The sequence below is a fragment of the Cygnus olor genome, chromosome 1 (assembly GCF_009769625.2).
Source record: "Cygnus olor isolate bCygOlo1 chromosome 1, bCygOlo1.pri.v2, whole genome shotgun sequence".
Lineage (NCBI taxonomy): Eukaryota > Metazoa > Chordata > Aves > Anseriformes > Anatidae > Cygnus > Cygnus olor.
This window is the reverse complement of record NC_049169.1, coordinates 124,838,656-124,861,116: the sequence shown is the minus strand read 5'-3', so window position 1 is coordinate 124,861,116 and position 22,461 is coordinate 124,838,656. Positions and strand designations below refer to the sequence as shown.

The following is a 22,461-nucleotide window of genomic DNA, read 5'->3' as shown; positions in this document are numbered from 1 at the left end:
TTCTGAGTTTTTATTTGGAAACTTGGGCTAATACACAGGGTATTACAACATCCCAGATTGGATGATGTATCCATAAGCATTGTACAGTGGGTTAGATTTGCTTAACTTCAGGTTGTTTTTTCCAACTTAATTTATTCTGTGGTTTGGAAGAAATAGAGTGACATTTGAATAACTTCAAATTGAAGTTAATAACCTTTCTTCTGAACTGGTGTCTCTAACTTGCTGGATACAGTGCTTGTGCTAATGAACTTGGCTTTCTAAAGTAATACCAATTTACTTCAGAATCAGAAAGATATCTAAATACTGTTGCCAGCCCTATATAAAGGAATAGCATTGCCTATTTCCATAGTTTCTCCATCACCACAGAGATTAAAGTCAAACCACTTCAGTATATTGATAAATTTACTTAGTTCAGAGCATTTTGTTTGTGTAATTTTCCTTTGTTTCAGAAACTCCCAGTTCCGCAGTGGTGCTGTGTTGAGCCTGCAGCATAATGACCTCAGAAGCTGTTCTGCCTGCTGGTTCTGCTGATGGCTGGTGACCATGTTTGGCAGCTTTTTTCTGGTTGAGACCTGCTTTAGTCTTTTTCTGACTGAGACAGTTTTCTGCACAATTACTTGCCCCATTAGAGGAGAGAAACACTTGCCTTGGCCCTGCCTGTTACTCTACTCGAAGTGTTGATCATTCAACACAGGAGTAGTTTGACTACTCCAGGGGTAGCAGTCTTAAGACCAACATGGCAATAAGCAAATAAAATGTACATATCTCAATATAGCACACTAGTAGTAGTGAGCAGCCAGTCAAATCCAAGTAGCATAAAAATCAGGTACCAGCTACATTCAGTACCAGAAACATTCATTGCGTGTTACACACAGCATCAGCACAGAATTGCTGACGTTCAAGATTTCTGGTCAGAGTTCTCTAGTAAAAAGCACCTGCTGTGTTGCTGCTTAAGTGTGGTTATTATCCTGCATCTTCAGAACCAGGGCGTTCAGGATATTGTATGATGGCAGGGGTCAGTAGCTTCCAAATAACCTTCTCTAACTTACTGTGCCACCAGAGAAAGTGTCACCTCTCTGATGATACAGATTTATTGAAGCATCTTTCATACGGGAAGAGCCTGAGAGCACTGTATATCTCTTTGGAGATACTCAGAAAGATGTCTGGACTGTTCAGTCTGGAGAAGAAAAGGCTCAGAGGGGTGAATAATATCAGTGTGTATAAATACTTCATGGGAGAGAATGATGACGAGGGATCCAGGCTCTTTTTAGTAGTTCCCAGTGGCAGGACAAGAGGCAATGGACACGAGTTAAAGCCCACGAAATTTCATCTGAACAGAAGAAAAAAACCTTTTACACAGTGAAGGTGATCAAACACCACAAAAAGGTTGCCCAGAGAGGATGTGGAAGGTACATCTGTGGAGTTACTCAAAACTCAACCAGACATACAGTCTACAAGTCTGCTCTAGCTGACTGTGCACAGGGGTTGGACTAGAAGATCTCAAGATCCCTTCCAACTTCAAAGATTCTGTAATTTCCTTGGAAAGCTGAGTTGGAACCCAGCTCCTGGGAGGTAGAAAGACCTATTGTTGAAAAATATGAAAAAGCATATACTGAAGGTGTGGGGAAAATGGAGAGGGCACGGAGAAGAAATACAGGCCTCCACAAAACAAGGAGGATGGCAACATAAATTAAAGCATGAAGGGAAAGAATTTCAAGCCAGGAAGAAGACTTGAAAGGATAAGGAGTGGAGGGGTGATTGTTGGCAAACTTGCTGATGCCTACAGCATTTGGACCTTTGTATAACATGAGAAACATGTATTGTGCTCTGCTTGTGCTAGGAAGCTTCACAGCAGTTTGTCCCGCTCATTTGTTCAGGTCATGATGGCTGTATTGTCTTTCACACGTTTGGTGCTCATCCACAGCAGCTCCTAGTGTAGTTTCTTCTGAGAAGAACCTGATTTCTAGTGCCAAAACCACTTTGCAAATGTAAGCAGTGTTGATTAAGGGAGGATTATTGGGAAATTCATTTCAAAACCGTACTGCTGGTTTAGATTTGGGTGCTGATGGAGACACAGTCATTGAGTACCAAGAGATCAACCTTTGTTTGAGGAACAGAAGAAGACTGCTTCACAGTAATCAGGCAGGTATTTTCTGGGTAGATTGCTTTTCAGTGTAGAATCAAATATTTTGCCTTTTTTCCCCACACAAACAGATTTAAGGTAGCAAATATTTAATTACAAAGGAAAGTCTTAGCTTTCTCGTTTGATATGTTACAACCCATAGCATGAGGGAACTACTCCAGCCTGACGGTGGTGGTCTTCTTGACTGGGTCAAGATATGTGGCTTTTTTCTTTCCTAACTAAAGTGGCAAGAAAAGGCTGCCCCATGAATATCCTTTTTTCTGGGTATACAGGGAAACTCCAGAAATCAGTTTTCTCTTTGAGACAACCATGGGTTGGATGACTTAGGTATACTCTGAGCATCGGTCAAGGAAACTGAAAAAGGTAACAAAGCCTGTTTGCGGAGGGTCATATATTCATTAGAGCTACAGGAAAATTGGACACAGGAATAGGCGTAAACATTCCTTCTGCATGAGATTGCCTGGTTCAGTGAGAAGTCAGAAGCTGATCTGAAATTCTGATACACTGCGTAGAACCTAAGCCCTGAATTGCCTCACTGCCCTGTCTGACACTCCCCTGTCTTTCCTTTTGGAGGTACTTTACTGGTTAATACTGTGTTTTGCTAGTTGTAATCATTATATCTTTTTTCGTCCTTTACACATGATTAACTTGACTGACATTGGTTTGTATGAGGAAGATGATGTTGAAGAAAATGTCTTCAAAACAAAGGAGTGAGGGTGCTCACAGATTTGTTCCGTGTTAGGTTTCACAGATGTAGCAGCAGAGCTCTGAAAGTAACGCTGTTTTTCTCTAGTGAGAATGAAAAGGGAGTGCATTTGAGGACGCATTCTCAAAGGAGATTAATTCTCATTCTCTCTCAGAAACCCAGTCCCTCTTCCAGCTGACTGTCCTGATGATTCTTCCCCTGCCTGTCTGTCCTCCACATAGCTCTACCTATGCAGGGGCCTTATGTACTGTTCGGTATCTTTCAAGCTGCTAAATCTTGCACTTCTCAGGAATGCATCTTCAGTGGGCTTTGGCTACACTAAGTTACTGTCTGTTCCCCAAAGCCATCCTAGACAGTTTCTTGAATTTGTGGGAGCAGCTGTGGTGGTGGTTCTGAACTGGTACTTTCCTTCTAGTGTTGTAGAAGAACAGGCTTTAAAAAAATGCAGTGCTAGACACATCAGCTACCTGCCGAACTTGTAACTCACTGTTTGGGGGATTTCTGTAGTTATTTGTGGTGGTCGTAGTAGGCTGAAAATATCCAATGTGACAGGAGCTAATGTTACTGTACCGACCATGTTGAAAAGATTACTCTGTGGAAAAATCCTTACTGTAGCCTAGGCTAAGATCAATTCAGTCGAAGCAGTCCTGGACTGTTCCAGAAGCTTTGCATGATTTCCATGGACAAACTCATTTCCTAACACTGTTCTGCATGATAACCATGTCCCAGACTCACAGACTGGCTGAGGCTGGCAGGGACCTCTGGAGGTCACCTGCTCCAACCCCTGCCCGAGCGGGCTGCCCAGGGCGATGCCCAGGCAGTTGTTAAAGATCCCAGCATGTCACCTGCACAGTACAGAAGTTCTTCCTGATGTGCTCCAGTTTGTGCCCATTGCCTCCTGTCCTTGCACTGGGCGCCACTGAAAAAAGCCTGGCTCTGTCCTCTTCGCACCCTCCCTGCAGGCACTTACAGACATGGATGAGATCCCCCTGAGCCGCCTCTTCTCCAGGCTGAGCAGTCTCAGCCCTCTCAGCCTCTCCTCACAGGAAAGGTGCTCCTGTCCCTTGTCACTCTAGTTGCACTTCTTGTCCTCTGTGTGTAGACTTCTGCAAGACTACAGTCATCGTCCACAGGTGGATTTTCAAAGACTACTTGTGCTCTGGCGGGGCAGTGGGGTAATGTTCAGTTTTCAGCACTTGACAGAACTGATCTCAGCCCTGTTGCTGTACAGGGTCTGGCTGGGATGGAGTTACCTTTCTCACAGCGGCCCGTATAGTGCTGTGCTTTGGATTTGTGACTGAAGCGGTGTTGATGACACCAGTGTTTTGGTTATTGCTGAGCAGGGCTTGTACAATGACAAGGCTGTCTTTTACTTCCCACACTGCCGTGTCCCCCACCCCAGCGAGTAGGTTGGGGGTGGGCGGGACGTGCGGAGGGGACACAGCTGATCTGAGATGTCCAAAGGGACATTGAGTATTACAATATGCCATTGGCCTTAGTAGTAAAAGCTTAAAGAAAGGAGGAGGCAATCATTGTGCATGCTGAGGCCCTGCATCCCGGGATGTGGCTGGACATCTGCCTGCTGCTGGGAAGTAGTGAATTAATTCTTTTTGCTTTGCACTTGCAGCTTTTGTTTTCCTATGAAAATGTCATTACCTTGACCTGTAAGTCTTCTCACCTTCCTTCTGGTTTTGCACCAGCATCAGGCAAGGAGAGTGAGCAAGCAGCTGTGTGGGTGTTTGGCTGTTGGCTGGGGTCAGCCCAATGCCAGATGCCTGTTCCCTGTCTTAAATCACTGCTCTTCATCACTTCTGTTGCAACTGTTGTTCCCTTCCCTTGGCCCCAGCACGTCTGATACAGAATGACAACCCTGGCATTACTTAAAACATTTTGGCTACACTTCATATCTAACTTTGAATGTTAAGGTCACTAGTAAAAGCTTTCATAACAAATTGTTACCACTTTTCTTAAGCTTTTTGCTTGCTTAGAAATATTGTTGCTTCTAATATGTTGTTCCCATAAAAATATGGTTAAGACCTTTAAAAACTTTTTTTTTCCTCTGGAATACCCAATATTCTGTAGGTTGGTGAAGCTAGCTTTCTAATGGATTGGAGTTGCATTATGCTCTTACTAGGTTTTCTTTCTAATGCTTGGCATCACAATCTGATGCTCACTTTGAAATAACTCTGGAATAACTTCTCTCCCCATCCGTGTTGCCCTAAAACTGTGACTAAACCGGGGCACTCACAGGTAGGATGCTGGTTTCATGGTAGGGGGGTGCACTGCTGCTGAAGCCAATAGGCCTACCTGCCTGCTGTCTGCTTTCAGCGATGCGCACCCCCTGCACCCGTTGTTTTGGGTCTGCCAACTGAGGTAAGATCAGCTACTGATCCAGATTTAAATCCAAGCAGTTCCCAGAAGGAAGGGGGAATACTAATTGCACTGTCATGCAATGGCTGGGAGTGAAATGGTGGTGGGGTAGCAGCACAGGGCTCTGGAGGGAGTCACCTGGACAGCAGTGCTGTCTTAAGCTCGGCTGCAACTTGAAAGCGTAGGGTGAGGTTTTGTAGCCTACTTATTGAGCTTTATGGTCATCTTTTCTCTCTTACGCTAGCTTTAGACAGGCCTTTCTATGAGTTGTTTTCATGTACTGGAGCAATAAAAGAGAACTGTCTGACTGTTTTGTCATTGCAGCAAGCTACAGTTGTTTACACAAACATCTGATTAGGAGTAGCATTACCCTAATGTAAGTGGCAGTGCTTAGCCGAGAACAAAAGGGAAGAGGAGTGACAGCTCCTTCTTCTGGTAATGTTGAAGCCCTACCTTTTATGTGGGTAATTCAGACCAGGAAACGGGTCCGCATGTTTTTTTAAGCTGTAAAGCTACATCTGTATTACTTAGAGTACCTGCTTCAGGGAGTGGAACCTTGCCCTCAGGCCAAGTGTTGTGGAGTAGTGAGTGGTGTTTATACACTGGTGTTGGGTGAGTTTCCTACAGAGCGGGCTGGCCATGTTCATGTTAAGTGGTTGGTGCTTTCCCTTAAATCTTCTTTGGGGCCTGTGTGGTGCCTCAGTAGTTATTTTGTTTGTGTTGGATGTCGGAACTAAATGCTATGATTCATTTTCCTGAATTGTGGACTGTAGGGACATAAATGATAGTTTTTAAGTGAACGTGATACATTATTTTGAGTTTTAAAAGTATTGTATTGCAGTTGCTTTGTTACAGTGTTGCTCCTCATTATAGCTTTTGTAGATGTCTGTGCTACACTACTGTTGTTTCAGATGAGGTTGTATCCTTAAGACTTAAACCTAAATTACTTCTGATTTTTTTTAAGTATTTTAACTCTTTCTTTATCTTCTTTGCTTGTTTCAGGTATATGCAGAGCTTCCTCGAGCTTTTAGAATACGAAAATAAAAGTCCTGAGGATCCTCATGTTCTGGATGAGTGAGTAATCTATTTCTTTGTGACAGTTTTTAATTTTTTTTAACCATAGGATAATAGCGATCTTATTTGTAATGTAGAATTCATGTAGTGAAAGACAAAATTGTAACCAGGAGCTGAATACAGGAATCTAAGTGCTTTTAACCAGTGTATTCTAGATTTGTGCAGCTTGATAGGCTAAGAAATAGCATGAAATGCTTCCTCCGTGATGTTTTAGACATAAGCGTTATTCACTGAGCTCAGTACTCTGTTGTATGTAATGTATATTAACAGGTTGAATACGGAGAGAAATTTGATGTATCAATCATTGTTAATTATCTGAAAGGTTCTTAATGGATTTCAGGTATTGATATTCAGCCACCTCATTGAATAATATTAGTTATGTTTTGAAAAGAAAGGAATATTTAATTTTCTTTATCAACAAAATAATATGAATGTCATCAGAATGTTTCTAGAAATTTGTTCATAAAACACACAAAAACATATGCAAGTGAAAAGGTAGTGCAGCAGTATGCATATGCATCGGAGATTAAAGAAAAAATACAATTCTGTAGTTAGCTTCTACTGTAAAGCAGTCAGCTTTGTTTGAAAAGATTATTTCTTGTAGATTTATTTTTTGTTGATTAATTATCTTCAGGTAGCTTGTCTTTCAAACTTGGGCTTCTTCTGAATATTCCACCTGATCAGATAGTGTTGGAAGGAAGTGTTTTGTAAAACATCTTGCAGTCCAACAAACTGCCTGTGCTGTGCAAAAATGGTGTTTTGTCTTCACCCGGTTGGTTTAATGTAACTGAATAAGCTGTTAGTTTCAGATATGTTAACTGATTTGTTAGCTTGAATAAGGGTTTTGTTAGGTAACGCTAGACAGTATGCTCTTTCGGTTGTGGGAATATTATCTGAGATCATTTTACTTTTATTTTTTTTAAGCATAAACCAATGCATGCAAGAGAAACTCAAGAGCATGAGTACCAAATTGCCTGCATGGCAGAACTGAAGAAAGAGCCATAAGGATTGCAGACAATGAATGAACTGTAGTGCTATTGAACAAGGAGAAAGTAACAATTTTCTCAGTGCGAGTCCTAAGCTGGAATACTGTCTTCAGTTCTTGGTACTACCTCTAAAGAAATTAAAACACAGGTGGACAGTATTGATGGGAAAGGAACAAGAGTTAGAAGCATGGAGTTTGACCTCTGAAAAATGTTGAAGGGAGTCATTTGGACTGGCAAAAAAGATTTGAAGTGCAAAGTGCTAGAAGTCTGAGCATACAAAAAAGAAGTCACTATAATAAGGGCTGATTGGTTACTCTAAATGAGGAAGTGGAGTGTTTGAAAGAGGCTGATACTTGCTAAAGCTGAGACCTGTACACACGGTAAAAAGTACAGATTCATAATATTAGTGAGAACAAACTGAAGAAGACTGTTTGAGGAGGCCTTATGAAAATATTAAAAGGCTTCTAATATTAAAAGCTTTTAAGAACACATTGGATATCTTTTCAGTGATGTTTTAGGCATGGTTATTCTGTACTGGATAAATTAGTTGAACATGTTGACCATTTCTAACTGTTACTTCGGGGGATTCTATATTTGCGGTGTATTTGCTGATGGGACAAGTTTGTGACTATCTTAGCAATAAGAGTTCCTACTGTTTGACGTAGAACATTTTGAGTAGAACTCAGTTACCAGAACTTCGGTTTCCCTTTGAGATGACAGAAGCTGTCCTGGACACGTGAGTGAGCCTGGCAAGCATAACAGGTCCCGTTTAGCCTATAAGATGCTGGATGCGCAGATGGAGGCAGTGTAGTTATGAAGCTTCTTGTACCATTTTAGATGTTCTGTAGTTAGGTAACTGAATGTCAGTGTTTTACAGACTTCAGAGGTTCAAGGTAGCTTACTAAATATATATTTATTTATGGGTGTGTAAAAGATTGATCAACAGTTTTCTTGGAGATCTGTTTTTGGAGTTTGTTCACAATTACTAGATGTATTATGTGATTGTCATAGTGGTAATGGGCATTTCTGACATTGACATGAAATAATGTGAAATATTCTGTGAGATATTCTATATCAGTATGATATATCAAATATGATGAACCAAATATTTACTCCATCAGTGTAATTTTCATTACAGTAATTGCAAGATGTCAGAAATCTTATTATGTGTGTTTAAGTACACATAGTAAGGACACTGGGAATTTCTTGCTGCCTACTGAAGTCTAACTACTACTGAAGTCCAACTATACTTATTGTCCGAAAGACAGTAAGAGTTGTCTTTTATACTGGGTTTGGCCTATGAAGAGATGCAAAACCTACATTATCCATTTAAAGACCAATTTATTCTTGTTAATGATATTGGATTGGCTGCCTAAGATTAGGCAGATTTACTTTCCTGCTCTTTTGCATGTCATCTCTTCCTAACTTTCTGAAAGCCATGCCATCTGACTGGATATGGAGCTGTAATTAGCAATTATTTAAAAAATTTTCTCAACAACCGTGTCCGTATTTCATTTGTAATAATCCAACAGATAAATCTAACAATTTCTCCACTTCTCTACCAGCGTCCCATGTTGCTGCTCTATAGCCCTGTCCCCTTTTTATGACTGTATGGTAGGAGGAGAAATATTGGGAACTCTTTTCAGTGGCGTTTATATAACACTTTGCTTTTGTAACTTCGTATAATAATGAATTCAGAATTTGACCAGTTATCTGGGACCTTCTGGAGTCTTTGTTAGCTGGGGTGAACTTAACGTTCTGTTACTGCTTATCAAGGTAACAGCAGCTTGAGAGAGAAGAGAGAGCTAAAGTGCTCTTTTAAACACATTTGATAACCATAGATGTGCCCTTAAGGATCTGATCACAGTTCCATGCTTGTCCTCGAATACCATGCAGCAAATGAAATACTCCAGTGTCACCACCAACCAGATTGTGCTGAGGGGCAGATATCCCATAGTCCAGGTAGGTCTCAGATTTCCAACGTCAGTCGCTTGATGGCTTGACTGTTGGTGTGGGTCTGAATCTTTAGAATGCAGAGCTTTAGCTTGCACATGATGAGTACTTCCTGAAGTTTGGGTAAGAAGTTTTTTTATAGTAGCACTATTTCTACAGCAGGCAAATTGTTTTGGTTTTTCTTTTTTAGTTGAAAATTAAATACATGTGTCTCAGTCTTCAGAAATGAACTTGCTGCAGTTTGCAAATGTACTAGATATCTTAAAATAACCCAGGCCTACTCATTATACAAGTTTTTGTCATTCCAAGAGTGATCGCTAAATCTTACAGGCTCCCCTTGGATGGAACAGAGCAATGCTGTCTGCTTCAGTCAATAGTTGGCGAGAGGCAGCCTCGCAGACCAGGATTTACTTTCTTTCTAAATATTTCATGGCTTTTTGGTTTTCTGATACTCGTTAGCAAATGTGTGGATGTCTCGCTTAACCCTTCTTTGCACAGCATTTATCAGAGTCAAGCTGGGCTCAGTGTCTCCAGGATCATATGTCCTCAGGAGCAATTTCTAGCACAAGTAATTGCAGACTGATTCAGAGTTTGGACCTCTTGCAATAGTGAGTTTTTTCAGTGGCAACCACCAGGCAGCGTGGCTTTTGAAGGGTAAGATGCATGATGTATCGATGTTGGAGGTGGTTCTTCAATTAATGCTTTCTAAAATGGTGGAATGACAGCATTAGTTGAATGTAAACCTTCCCTCTGACTTTGTGTCACCTCTCTGCTCATCTGGGGAGCCTGCTTGGGTGTTCTCAGAGCTCAGGGTCTCCTTCTGAGGAATCCCTTCTTCATATCAACATACAGGATTGTAGATGTTATCCATGTGTTGGCATAGCTGTCTGCTAAGCCGTACAGTGAAATGAGTTGGGAAACTGATCTAGTGGAAAAAGTCCTCTTTCAACCCCATCAGTCCCTAAACTGTTGTGCCCCGAGGCCCACAAGGAGAGCAGTGCCAGGGCAATACAGGGGGTGAACAGGTATGAGTAAGTGCAGGCTAAACCGATGCTAATGCTGAGTAATGGCTTCCCAGAGTAGCCCAACTTACCTGTGCTCTTAGTGTATAAATTTGAGGACAGATGCTTAGTCATGAATTTTTCTGAACATGGGGAAAAATACTTCAAAGGGATTTTTCTGTCACAGTATTTCTGTGCTACAGAGGATCAGAGGTGCTTCAGTTTCTTCGTGTTCTATTGGTTAGTGGACTGGATGAAGACTTGCTACAATGTTGTCAGACCTATCTGGAATTTTTGATAATAATAGTCAATATCTTTAGCCAAGGTACAGAGGGGTCTGATAGGAAGTCTTGCCACATTTCTTTCAAATAATGTGATTGCAGAAGCTTTAAGATAAGGTGCTCACATTTGGTAGTGTGTGTAAGCTGGCAGAAGTGTTTGGAACTTCCTGTGGTGTCAGTATGCATCCAGATGAACATGCGAAGGCAGAAGTCGCTTTTCAAAAACAGAAGGTTTTGTAATAAGTGGTGTTTATACGTACATTGGAAAAAAAAAAAAAATAAAGAAAAAGCAAACACACCACATCCTGTACCCATGAGTTTCTTTTGATTTTTTTTTCTTGCTCACCCTGTGGTGGTAGTGTCTCAGAGAAAGTATTCTGGAATCGATAATAACTGAAGTAATACACTGAATATGTCTATAGATAATGCACAAACACGAAACTTAGTAATTAAAAAAATAACTTTCCCTTGTGCAGCACAAAGATTAAAACAGCAATTCTGTTAGCAATTTGAAATAACTATCGCAGTAGATTGGAATAAGCACATGGTGTTTTGTTACTTAAAAATAATATGAAATGCTACTTCACATAGTGTTTTGCACTTTGAAAATATTGCACTTTCTAGTGGGGAAATCTTTCAGTGTGTGAATTTAGTTCGTCTTTCTGGTGATTTTCAACTACCAGGTAGCTAGCACTTTTTAAAAAAGCAGTCTATCAATCAAAGTGTATGTGTGTGTGTATATATATATACATAATATAAAATGTCTGTTCTGTTGAAAGGGATTTTTGGCTGTCTACACTAAACAGTTTTTCTTCAACCTTTCAGATAATGCTATCCATAAAATGGACATAGCAAAAATTCCCTTTTGTCTTTATACTGTGTTTTTTAAAATTACTTTTCCTGCATTGTCCTAATAGATCAAAAGAGAATAATACATATTACTGCCATTAGGGACTTAAAAAAATAACTGTTGTGTTGACATTCATTAATTATCTTCACAGGAATGCATAGGCTTAATTTATTTAATAGCTATGGTAACAAACATTGTTTTGTTGATACAGAAGCCACCGAAGTTCATTTGACTGAAATAGCTTCATATTAGTAATTTCTCTTCTGTCAAACCAACAGCATTATTCGTTGTAGTTTTGTAAATGCAAAACAGAATTCTTCTAGAGATTTATTGCTAAATAAAACTTTCAGAGCTATTTTGCAGTTCACTTTTCTCAGCCAATCCCATGACCACTTAAGATTTTTTTGTGGCTGCCTATGGTTTGAGTATAGTAAGCTTCAAATGCCTTTCAGGTGTGTGCAGGGTGGGGAGTGGGTAAGGAATGAGTGGAAGGAAATGTGTTATGGTTTCTGCCCCACTGCCTTGAAATTAGCATATATACTTTGATATGTTTGGTCATTTAAAAGCATCTACTTTATGGGAACACTTGAGTGAACTCAGTTATCTTTGAAGATAGGACAAGAGGCTGTCATATCACTGTAAGAGTGAAGAATTCCTTTACTGTGTGCATTTACACACTGAGCTTCAGCTATGATTTGCTGGTCTGTAATGGGTAAACAACCTAGACCTTTGTTTGCCCTTCCAGCACACTCAGTGCATTTGAGCACTTTAGTGGCAGGATATCTGCGAACAGTGTGCCCTCGTGGAGCACATAAGCATCATGTTGTATATATTGTGGGTAGTGGAGCTACTTAAAAATGAAAAGCACAGCTGTCTGCAAATAGCAGCTAGTAGAGAGTGCTGTCAGTTGTTATCTTTCAGATATGATTGTAAGTGTCACTTCTCAGCTCTGTTTTAAGCCAGTCTTGTTGCTCTGAAACGGAGAGAAAGCATGAATAAGGTAGCTAGGCAGTAGTCTTGTCTGGAAAGCTAATACCCGATCTCAGTGGTTATGGATCATACAGGATCAAAACTTAAATGGTTTGTAAATTCTTCATTAAAATATTTGAAGCAGCCAGCAAGATTGGAAAGTAATAGGGAACAGTTGGTCTGTGCTGTGAGAAATTTCAGGGAGATTTAGGCAGTTAAAACTTCCCCTTTTATATGCAACAAAATAGTGTTGAAAGACTACTGAATTGTTTGTTAATATATGGGCAGAAACTGGTGATCAGAACAAGCATGATGAAAAAGTATTAAATATTAATCCTACTTTCCTTTGGAGCTGGTACAGTAGAAATGATTTTAAAAGCTTATCACTAGCTAAGCATATGTTTTACCATCAAACGACTGTCTTGGCTAACTGGTTGTGAACAGGAACGAAGCATGTGTTTTAAATGTGGTGACTAACTGGTAGACTTTTACTTTTTGTGATCTTAGTGTTCTTTCCTTCCTTAGCTGGTGTATATTTTGCTTTTGATGCAAATAATACATCTCTTTTCAGTATAAATCTGACATATTTTTAAAGTCAACTACGAAGCCAAGTCTGTAGATTTGCAGATGCAGACATAGCCCAACAAGACTCCCAGCTTTGTTTTCTTCTGAAAGCTGCATTTCACTGTGTGTTTTCTAACAAGATCGTGTAAACATTGTAGTGCTAATATTCATTTAATATTATAGAATATAGCCGAACTGAGTAGCACTGATTTTTTTTTTCCATGTCTAAGCTTTTAAAAGCTATTAATATTTAAAGTATGTATGAGTTTGCACGTGGAATAAAAACGATGAGCACTTTAAAGATAAGTGTAGAGCTGCCTTGGCAGGAGAAACAAAAATCCCCCAAGCTGATTCAAGAGAAGTACTTTTTAAAAACAAAGAAAGTGGTATCCTAAAACTGCCCAACCTACCCAGACATCTGTCAGAGCACCGTTGTATGTGTTCTGCCATCCAGTGGTGTAAAAAGGAAACTGAACAGAAGTCACACACATAATAATTACCTATCCCAGCATTCAAACTTCAGAATAGATGTCAGGTAAAGAAATGCATTCAAAAATTACACTGCACAGGGTGAATTTTGGGAAGAAATGATGAAGTGTAAAATTTGTCAGGAAATTATATGGGGCAGTAAGGTACTATTTTCTGAGTTACCTCTCCAATCTGCCAGCTACTGTTAGTTACAGAGAATGAGAGTTACCGTGGTGCATATAAAAAGGAAATCTCTTGTTCTCAGTTAATAGTGAACAGATTTAGTTTAAAGGGATGTTTCAGGAAGGAATGATTCAAATTGAGACCCTAAATATTTCACGGACCTTGTGAGTTAAGAGCTTGACCTAATATTCCTCTTTAAATAGGCTTGTTTAGGTATGACTGTGTTTTATTTACTGGGTGGGATAGCAAATAGATAAAATGGTTATGCTGTGGAGAGCTGAAAACAGAAGTGAGAGATTGAGTTTAATTATACCTTTAACAATCTGTTTTTAATTTTGTTTCCTCTAGCTTTTTAGATGTTTTAATTAAAGTCAGGAACAGACACAATGATGTGGTTCCAACCATGGCGCAAGGGGTGATTGAATACAAGGAAAAATATGGCTTTGATCCATTTGTTAGCAGTAACATCCAGTATTTTCTAGATAGATTCTACACCAACCGCATCTCTTTCCGTATGCTTATTAACCAACACAGTAAGTAATTGCTTATTTCATCTTCAAGAGCTTGTTGCTTGTAAACCTGAAGAAGCCGTAGCTTTGTTTTAGTATTTTTCATACTCATGACTAATTCTTAATATTCTGTGCTAATTATGGTAAAAATTTACTGGCAACAGGTTAATATGGTACTTCACAGCTATCAGAAATGAATCCAAACCACCAGTATGCTTTCTTCCAGAACTGTCAGGCTTTGTCAGCGTGGCTGTCACTTTTTATTAATCTTGTTGGCAGAGACAGCTTGCATAGTGTTACATGAAGTATTTTTAAACAACAGAGTAGCTATATTTTTCTGCTCAAATTCTCTCAGCATAGCTTGTGGAGTTGGCATTTATTTCATAATCAAATGTGAGGATGCAGAGATAATTTATGTATCTTTTTGCTTAAATTTTCAGCAAGTTATATAGACTTCCTTGCCTTTTAACTAATACTAGTTGAGTATTTCTAACTAAAGGTTTAAATTATATTCCTTGTCTCCCTCTACTTCCTATTTTCTATTTAAGAATAAATACTTGAATTAGTCATCTTCTGTCATTGAGTTCTATTTCATTGCTTTATGTTGTTACTAATAAACTTTTTCATATTCATATTACAGAGTGAAAGGAGTTACTTGCACAGCTCCTATTAACAATTATGTGCAGCCATGCAGAAAGTGATCTATGTAAAGTTAAGATCAATCTCGATCTCTTAGTGTGTCTTGTACCTTTTAGCACTAAAGCTTCATTGTCTGCCCAGTATTCTGCTTTTATGGCCTATTAGAATATGGGCGCACTACAGGTAATGGGGAGCAAAAGTGGAGTAATGCACTGTAAGGTATTTTACAAGTTGTGTGTCTTTCCAATAACCTTTTATGAGACTAGCAAATGCCATGCTGTCTCTGTACAAGTAGCTTTCATGTGCCAAAGCATGCAGTGACATAAATATGCCATTTATTCTAGTAACTGGGCAGACAAATGGTGAATAAAAAATTAAAAGGCTCTCTTAGGGTTGTAAGAGTTACAACAATAACAAAAGCTTCATCCTAATAGAATTCCTAGGCCAAGTGTGAGCATAACATGCATTAGTTCTGAAGTATAAAACTTACTTCATTGAACTGAAATGCCTTGTCATGTGGTTGAAACTTTAAAAAGCTTGTAGATGCTTAATCTAGTACAAGTTCCCTGTGATAACCAATGTTAGTGATCCATCTTGAAGCACTGAGAAGGACAATTGAAAAGTAGAGTTTGGATACAGGTTATATAGCTTGCACTTTTTCGTTATTGACACTGTCTCTTGTGTGGTTCTGCAATGTGCAGTGTGCCAATGTATTAGCTCATCATTACTGGAACAGAAAAAGCTTTCGTATTTTGTCTTTTGCTTACCTCATACTGCCTCTGTTTCTTATCTGCTTAACTGCTAAAGCAGCAGAAAATCACTTCTGAAAAAAAAATTGTAAAATCTTTCTGCATCTTTGAGAGTTAAAATCTCTCAGTGAAGGGTCTAGTGAATGCCAGACCCTGTGCAAAAGACAGAGTGGGGAGCATACTGCTGAGAGCTTTTCTAAACAAGGATTCTGACAATTTGCAGGCGTATCTTTTTACAACATGATGTGCTATTCAGTAAGATCAAGATATTATCAGATTTAAACTTTCTGTGCTGCCTCAAGCATAATAGACAAGTCACTGCCATTTGTTTTTCCTTTTAGCACTCCTTTTTGGAGGAGACATTAATCCTGCTCACCCCAAACATATTGGAAGTATTGACCCTAATTGTAATGTGGCAGAGGTGGTTAAAGGTAAGGAGACTGGGTTCATATTCTTGTTGATTAAAAAACTCACAGTTTAGAATATGCATAAATGTATTATTCAGATACAGAAGAGTGAAGGTGATTTTTATTGATTCAATGCACTTAAAACAGTAACCAAAAGAAAAAGAAACACCAAGAAATGGAAGCTCTGCAGTTGCTTACAATAAAGCCATGGCTTATTCAGAATTTCTAATGTCTTGGTAATTAAGAATGTTGAAACTTCTGGTATGTTAGCAGAAGTAGGGAGACAAATGTCAGATTAAGTATCTAAATGTTTTATTAAAATGTACATGCCTTTTTCCCTCAAAATATTTAGAAACAGGTTCTAAGTCACTACTGTTTTTGCTTAATACCAGTACTAAAGAAATTTGAGAGTGTGCGATTTTCTGATTTATTTAGTAAAGCCTTTAAGTAAAATGTCGTCAGTTATATGGATATTCCAGTGATTAATCTTGTGTATCTTACCACATCACAGCCTATTCTCTCTTGTACAGAAGACGTGTATGTGATGGCTGTACCTGAATGATCTGTCATAGTCTCACATGACGTTTTGTTTGCTGGATGTTATGCTTATAAGCTTTCTGAATGTTAGTAAATATGCATGAGGCGATGCTGTCCCCTTCAAGAATTCGCTTATTGAAGATTCACACTCTGGGTGTATTTACAAATACAGCTTTTGCTGTAGGAGTGAATTCTTCCCTCTCTCCTTCGTTGCTATTTATGCAGTTACAAAAGAGGAAGAATGTGTTTTTCGCCTTCACCTTTTGTCAGCTTTCAGCTGAAAGGGAAAACCTCGTTAGAATTTGGCCTGCATGATAGCTTGCTTTGTAATGTAGATGCTTTTTACTGTTAGCAGGGCTTCTTGGCTTTTAGCTCTTTGGCTCCAAGGTGGCTTTTTTCAGCAGTTCTATTTTCTTTTGATTGATCTTACTACTCTTTGACCTTGACATTGTATGTTACAGGCGTATTTATTTCAATGTTCCTTCTAATAGCAATCTTCGGATCTATTTTGATCATGAAATTCATAGGTGCTGTCTGTCATGAACAGAGGAGTGCATAGTGTCAGAAGGTGCTTAGTCCAGTTTTTAAGCTAGTAGCTAAAATACATTATCTGTATCTGAAGAAATATCCTTTAACAAAATGAGGACATCATAAACAGTATCCAGTGTTGTTTCAAAGAAACCAAATGTTCTTAAAGGCAGAGTCTGTCCATAGTCAGTGTAAGTGAGGCCATTTCATCTTCAGGGTGGTGGAGTGGTTAATTTACATTCTGTATCCTGTGCTAGCTCCAACATGTTCTGGTGCCTAGGCTGTATTTGGAGCAATTTGTTAGAGTTAAGGTGTTGGCACTCTATGTGGCAGCTACAAGCTCTGTAAGACCTTCAAACAAGAATTGGTTGTTTTAATCATTTCTTTCATGTTTCAAGCAGCTTCACATAGTGTTGCGCCTCTAACTGCCTGAGGTAGGTCTTGGTATCTCACTGACTGTCCTACAGTAAGATTTGTTTGAGCTGAGAGCAATTCCCAGCTTTTTACTCGAACTGGCTTTTCAGATGTACTGATAGATCCTTCAGTCCTGTTGCAGCTTACCTCCAGCCATGACATGAGGTGTGCCTTGAACCTTTTGGCACAGTCTCTTTTAAATAAAAGTCCTAGGCTTCTGCCAAAGACAGAGAAGAAGGGTAAATTTGAGACTGCTCTCTGACACTGCTTTTTTCCTCATGAGTGGATACTTCACTGGATCGTGAAGTGATGGTACCTTCCCCTTTATCTCAAGGGTTGCTACTTTGTGAAAATGGGTGAGTCTTACATTCGTTCAGTTTAGGGAGGCTAGGTGGATTTTTTTTTTTCAGAATCTCTTCATTCTCTTAAGTTTTGCATAGTGCCTGTGTCTGCTCTACATCTGTATATTGACGTCTTTTTCATTTATTACCACCCTATTATTGGTATGCTTTTCAGGGGCCTTGGTGTTTTTCACCACAATAAGGAATCCGACTTCTACCCCTTTGGTCCACATCTGATACCCACTTACGATGCGGAAAGTCTCTGAAATGTGCTAATATATTCTTTTCTCCACGTAGACAGCCATATGGTCATAACAGCTGTATACCTGTCTTCAACTTTTAATGTCTGAGTCATGACTGTGGCAGTGCTCCTCATGCCCCTTTTAGCTAAAGCACAACGGGATTATTCGCAAGGCCATCAGAAGTTCTGAGACAATGTTATAATATTGTGTAGGTGTAGATATTCATGCATTTTTTTCCTAAGTTATGCACATCCCAGGCTGAGGTTTCCTGCAGAGCTTGGATATTAAATAAGATTTTGGTCTTTTACTAGGGCACGTTTTATTGTGCTAATGACAGGACTATTTTAGAGAAGGTCTTTGAAGTTGACTGTCTCGATACAGATGATTCCTATTGGACAGCTGACTTTGAAACATTCTGGGGGCTTGATCAAGAACATTCCCAGCATTGATTAGCTCCATTTGACTAAAACTCAAGCAGCATCTGTGTCAGCTGTGTTAGATATGTCCAGCCTCACAGATGCCAGAATAACTGGTATAAATTTTTTCCAGTTAACAGGGTACATATATAGATTGTTTGTAGACAGTACATCTTGAAGTAGAACAATTAAAAGTAAACAAGCAGTCTGGGGGCTAATGATTTTACTTTCATTGTGCTTGTTGCGTTGGTGTAAGTCTTGGCACTGACTGACATTGTTTTGTAGCATCACTTCGGGCAGGAAGAAGGTAATTTCTAGGGCTGGATCAAATGCAACTGCTACAGTATCTTAGCAAATTTCTCTTTTGTCTGTAGAACTGCACCATCTGTTCATGCGCTTGTTCCTAGCCAACCCTAATTATGAGGGGAAAAAAATCATTAAACCATTTTCATTAAGGTAACTTAAGCAGTGTAGTTGCACATAGTTGAGTTTGTAGTTTCTCTTTAGGCTAACATTTGTTGCTTGTTTCTGAGGTGTTTTTGCAAAGGAGATACCAGTGAATATTTTAGAACAACTGCAATTTTTTCAAACAAAAGATAACTTCAACTTTCTTGCTGTATTTTGTCAGTATGTAAAGGTTGATATGGACTATGGGCAAGCTCTTTGTTTTGGATCAGTAGGAGAGAATGAGTAATCTTAAAGACTTCAGATTCTTCCCAAGATGACATTGAGAAGTCAAGTGTTGTAAACTGTATCGTGGTTGAAAAAATTAAATTGTGGTTGCAATGTCATCTTTTCTTTGTTTGATTTGGAGAGAACAAGTATTAAGTTGTGAATAGGACATGATAAATAAGTAGGTATTATGGTCTGCCTAGGTTTAGATCCTTCCTTTTTTTTAAGCCCTGAGCAGAGATGGAAAATTAGCTTGTCTCTAGTAATTTCCTGTTTTGCTTTTTTTTTCCAGAGCTTTAAATAGAATTTGCTCTTTCTTGACAAACTGGCAATGAATCTATAGATAAAAAGGGATTAGAATGGATACCAGTTTCATGCTTGTAAACAGGTTAAAATTAGTGTTCTGCTTGTAGTCTTTCAGATATGGGATAGACTTTGCTAGTAGTCTTTAGCTGGCTTTTCCTAAGTTGGTGTTCTGTTCTCTCATTTTGTAGATGCTTATGAAACGGCTAAGATGTTGTGTGAACAATACTATATGGTGGCACCTGATCTGGAAGTTGAAGAATTCAATGGTAATTGTGAAACTCATTTAAGTGATGTAGTTAAGAAAAAACATGTCTATCTGTGGTTTCCAGTTTATCTAATTAATTGTAGGCTATAATTTGAACTCTGCAATCCTATATGCAGCTACTTTTCTTGTCCTAATGCGTCCCTGTGGACACCTGGATTTTAGTTCATCACAATGATGTTTATACAGAATGTTATCTGCTAAATTCACTATCACTTTAAGAAAAATAAAGGTGTTTGAGAATCCTTGTGGCTGGGAAAGAAACAGGCCTGCCTCCTCATCTTTTAATGGAGCTGAAACTGATTTCATTTTAAAATACCCTCATAAATTCTACTGTCAGTCCCTTTTTTTACTGTCAAAAAAAAAAGTCTTGAGTAATCCTCTCACAAAGTTTGGACAGCAGTCCAAGCAGAAGATGTTTCCAAACTTCATCAGAAGGCAAGGATTTGTAAAAGTCTCAGAAACAGAAAACACTCAAAATAAAATTTTGAATTTGAAAAAAATAAAATCTTGAATTTGGTGAGGCATAGGAGTATGGACTAAGACAAAATTTACATTAATAAACCAGCAAGTTGCCTTACAACTAATTAAGCAGAACATTATTTGGGTTTTCACCCGAACTTTTGGAAATTAGAAGACTTTGCATACCCTCGTATCTGTCTGTTAAAGTAGTATTTGGTATTATCATCAGCCCTCAGTGCCAAAAAAGGATGAACTTGACTCTGTGCATTCATGTTGATATCCACCTGCAACTTAAGAAGCATGGGTTTAGAGCCTTCTCTTCAATGTGAACTGCTGCTGAGCCTGACAGGCTGTGACTGTATAATTTAAAGTCAGTAGATAATTGAGTGTTCAGGGATGACTGCGTCTTGAGCATGAAAACTGTCCTGGAATGTATTAAATGCAGCTATATTAATTCCTGCCAGTCAGCTAGCACTCCAGTGTCCAGAGCTGTGCCATGCCACGCACCTCTGCTGAAGCACTAGCAACAAGAACAACAGTAGACAAAACAATTAAGTTACGTTTTAGAACAAGAAAATTGTGATAACTTAAAATGTATGGTACTCAGACTTTCAAAATGTATTTTCAATGCTTTAATTAAGGGAAAATGTTTATTTTTTAGAATATTTAAACAGTGCTTTTTTTTAGTTCTAGGACTTCTTGTCCAGCAAATGGATAAATATAACGTGTTAAGAAAAAGAAAAAAAAAATCCCACACAAGTGGGGAAAGCTGTCATGAATACCATGTTTAGTACTAAATAACCACTGCTTTGTCTAGTATTATATCTAAAAGTTTGCTGACATTGTCTTTAAAAAACATCATTAGAATGTGTCATTTAAGGTGATAGCAGTAACTGATTTTTTTATGGATCATATTTTGCACTCAGAAAACAAAAACATTCATACGTACTTCTCTTTGCCTATAGCTTCATGTTAATCCTGTAAGTAAAAATGCTTCAAGATACCGTTTGAAAAAAATCTTTTTTTTTCCAGCTAAAGCTCCAAACAAGCCTATTCAAGTAGTCTACGTACCATCTCATTTGTTTCATATGTTATTTGAATTATTCAAGGTAGGTTGCGCTTGTTAATATTTGGAAAGGGTTAGTGAACTTGCATTCCTGTTGAAATTTAGATTCCTTTCAGTGACAGTTCTGAAGTGTTATTTCAGTTTTCCTTTCTTATTTTTATCCCAGTGAAGAGTTTGAAGTTTTGATGAATATCAAGTTCACAACTCTCTTATGCCCTTATATAATTTAAAAAAAATCTGAGTTTTCCCTCTTCTCCTTTTGGCCTTTTGAGGCTGATTAATTTAAACTAGCTCATAATAGTCTTTGCAATGATGATGTATTATCTTACAATTTCTACAAGCTTGCTTCATTATTGCATGTGCCTTCTGTTTAAGAGCAGTGCATATATCTGAGTAATGTAAATGGCATGCTTTGTCTTGTTTTTGTGTCTTGTGAATCACTGGAACAACAGTGAACATAGAACATGAGGGCTACTGTATCTTTAGAATAAGACAGGTGGTCTCTAGGTGGTGCAATTGAATAGAATTCAAGAAAAAAATTACATTTGGTCAAAGAATTTTTTCCTAAATAATGGTATTTTGGTTTTGATTGCTGGCACTAGTCAAACACGTTCATTTAGGTCTTCCTCTTTTGCCGTTTGTATCGCTACTTCTAGAGCAGAACAGATGAGAATTAGTATACTGCTTGTTTATGCTTTGGCACAAGTCATGAAACAGTGTGAAACCAGTAAATTCTAGCAATAAGTAATGTTAGTGTGATGGACTGCCAGTGGAAACTCTTTTAATAAATATGACAAAGTCAGAGTGATAGACTGTAACGTAACATTTTCTTGTCCTGGGTCATGTAGTTGAGAGCTTTTTCTCTGTAGTGCACCATCATCAGTGGTGGTGTTCTGCAAGGTGGAGGTGAAGGATGCTGTTGTCCCTTACCTGATTTTGCACAGATTTTTTTTCCCTTGCTTTAGGTTCTCTTGAGTTTGTCATATATAAAAGGGTGTATGATAGTTCTGGTGTAAAAAACTAATTGGACAACTGGTTGTGTTGAAAGCACTCCTTGAATTTCCTTTAAATATGTCCTTTCCTGTCTTGCATACAAGTGCAGGACAAGGTATCTAGATTCAACAAAATACATGCAAGTTCTAGATTGTAACAAAAAGCATATCTGGTAAAGTTAGAATTAAAGACGCTTTTTTTCTTTTAACTTCAGAATTCAATGAGAGCTACTGTAGAGTTGCATGAAGGTAAGAGAGAAGGCTATCCATCGATCAAAACCTTAGTCACTTTGGGGAAAGAAGATCTATCTATTAAGGTAAGTACCTAAAGATTAAGTTTGTGTGCAACTTACTAACTGTTAGGTTTAAAT

General features: G+C 38.6%; 1 protein-coding gene across 2 annotated transcripts in view; it reads left to right on the top strand.

Moving 5' to 3' along the window:
• The window catches only part of PDK3 (pyruvate dehydrogenase kinase 3), a 54,960-nt gene that overhangs the window by 25,213 nt on the left and 7,286 nt on the right, over positions 1-22,461 (top strand). For both annotated transcript variants that reach the window (XM_040531558.1, XM_040531568.1), the window contains exons 3-8: positions 6,222-6,293; positions 13,897-14,081; positions 15,787-15,876; positions 19,497-19,574; positions 21,065-21,141; positions 22,306-22,407. In XM_040531558.1, coding sequence (XP_040387492.1) covers positions 6,222-6,293; positions 13,897-14,081; positions 15,787-15,876; positions 19,497-19,574; positions 21,065-21,141; positions 22,306-22,407 — 604 coding nt within the window. The remainder of the gene's footprint in view (positions 1-6,221; positions 6,294-13,896; positions 14,082-15,786; positions 15,877-19,496; positions 19,575-21,064; positions 21,142-22,305; positions 22,408-22,461) is intronic.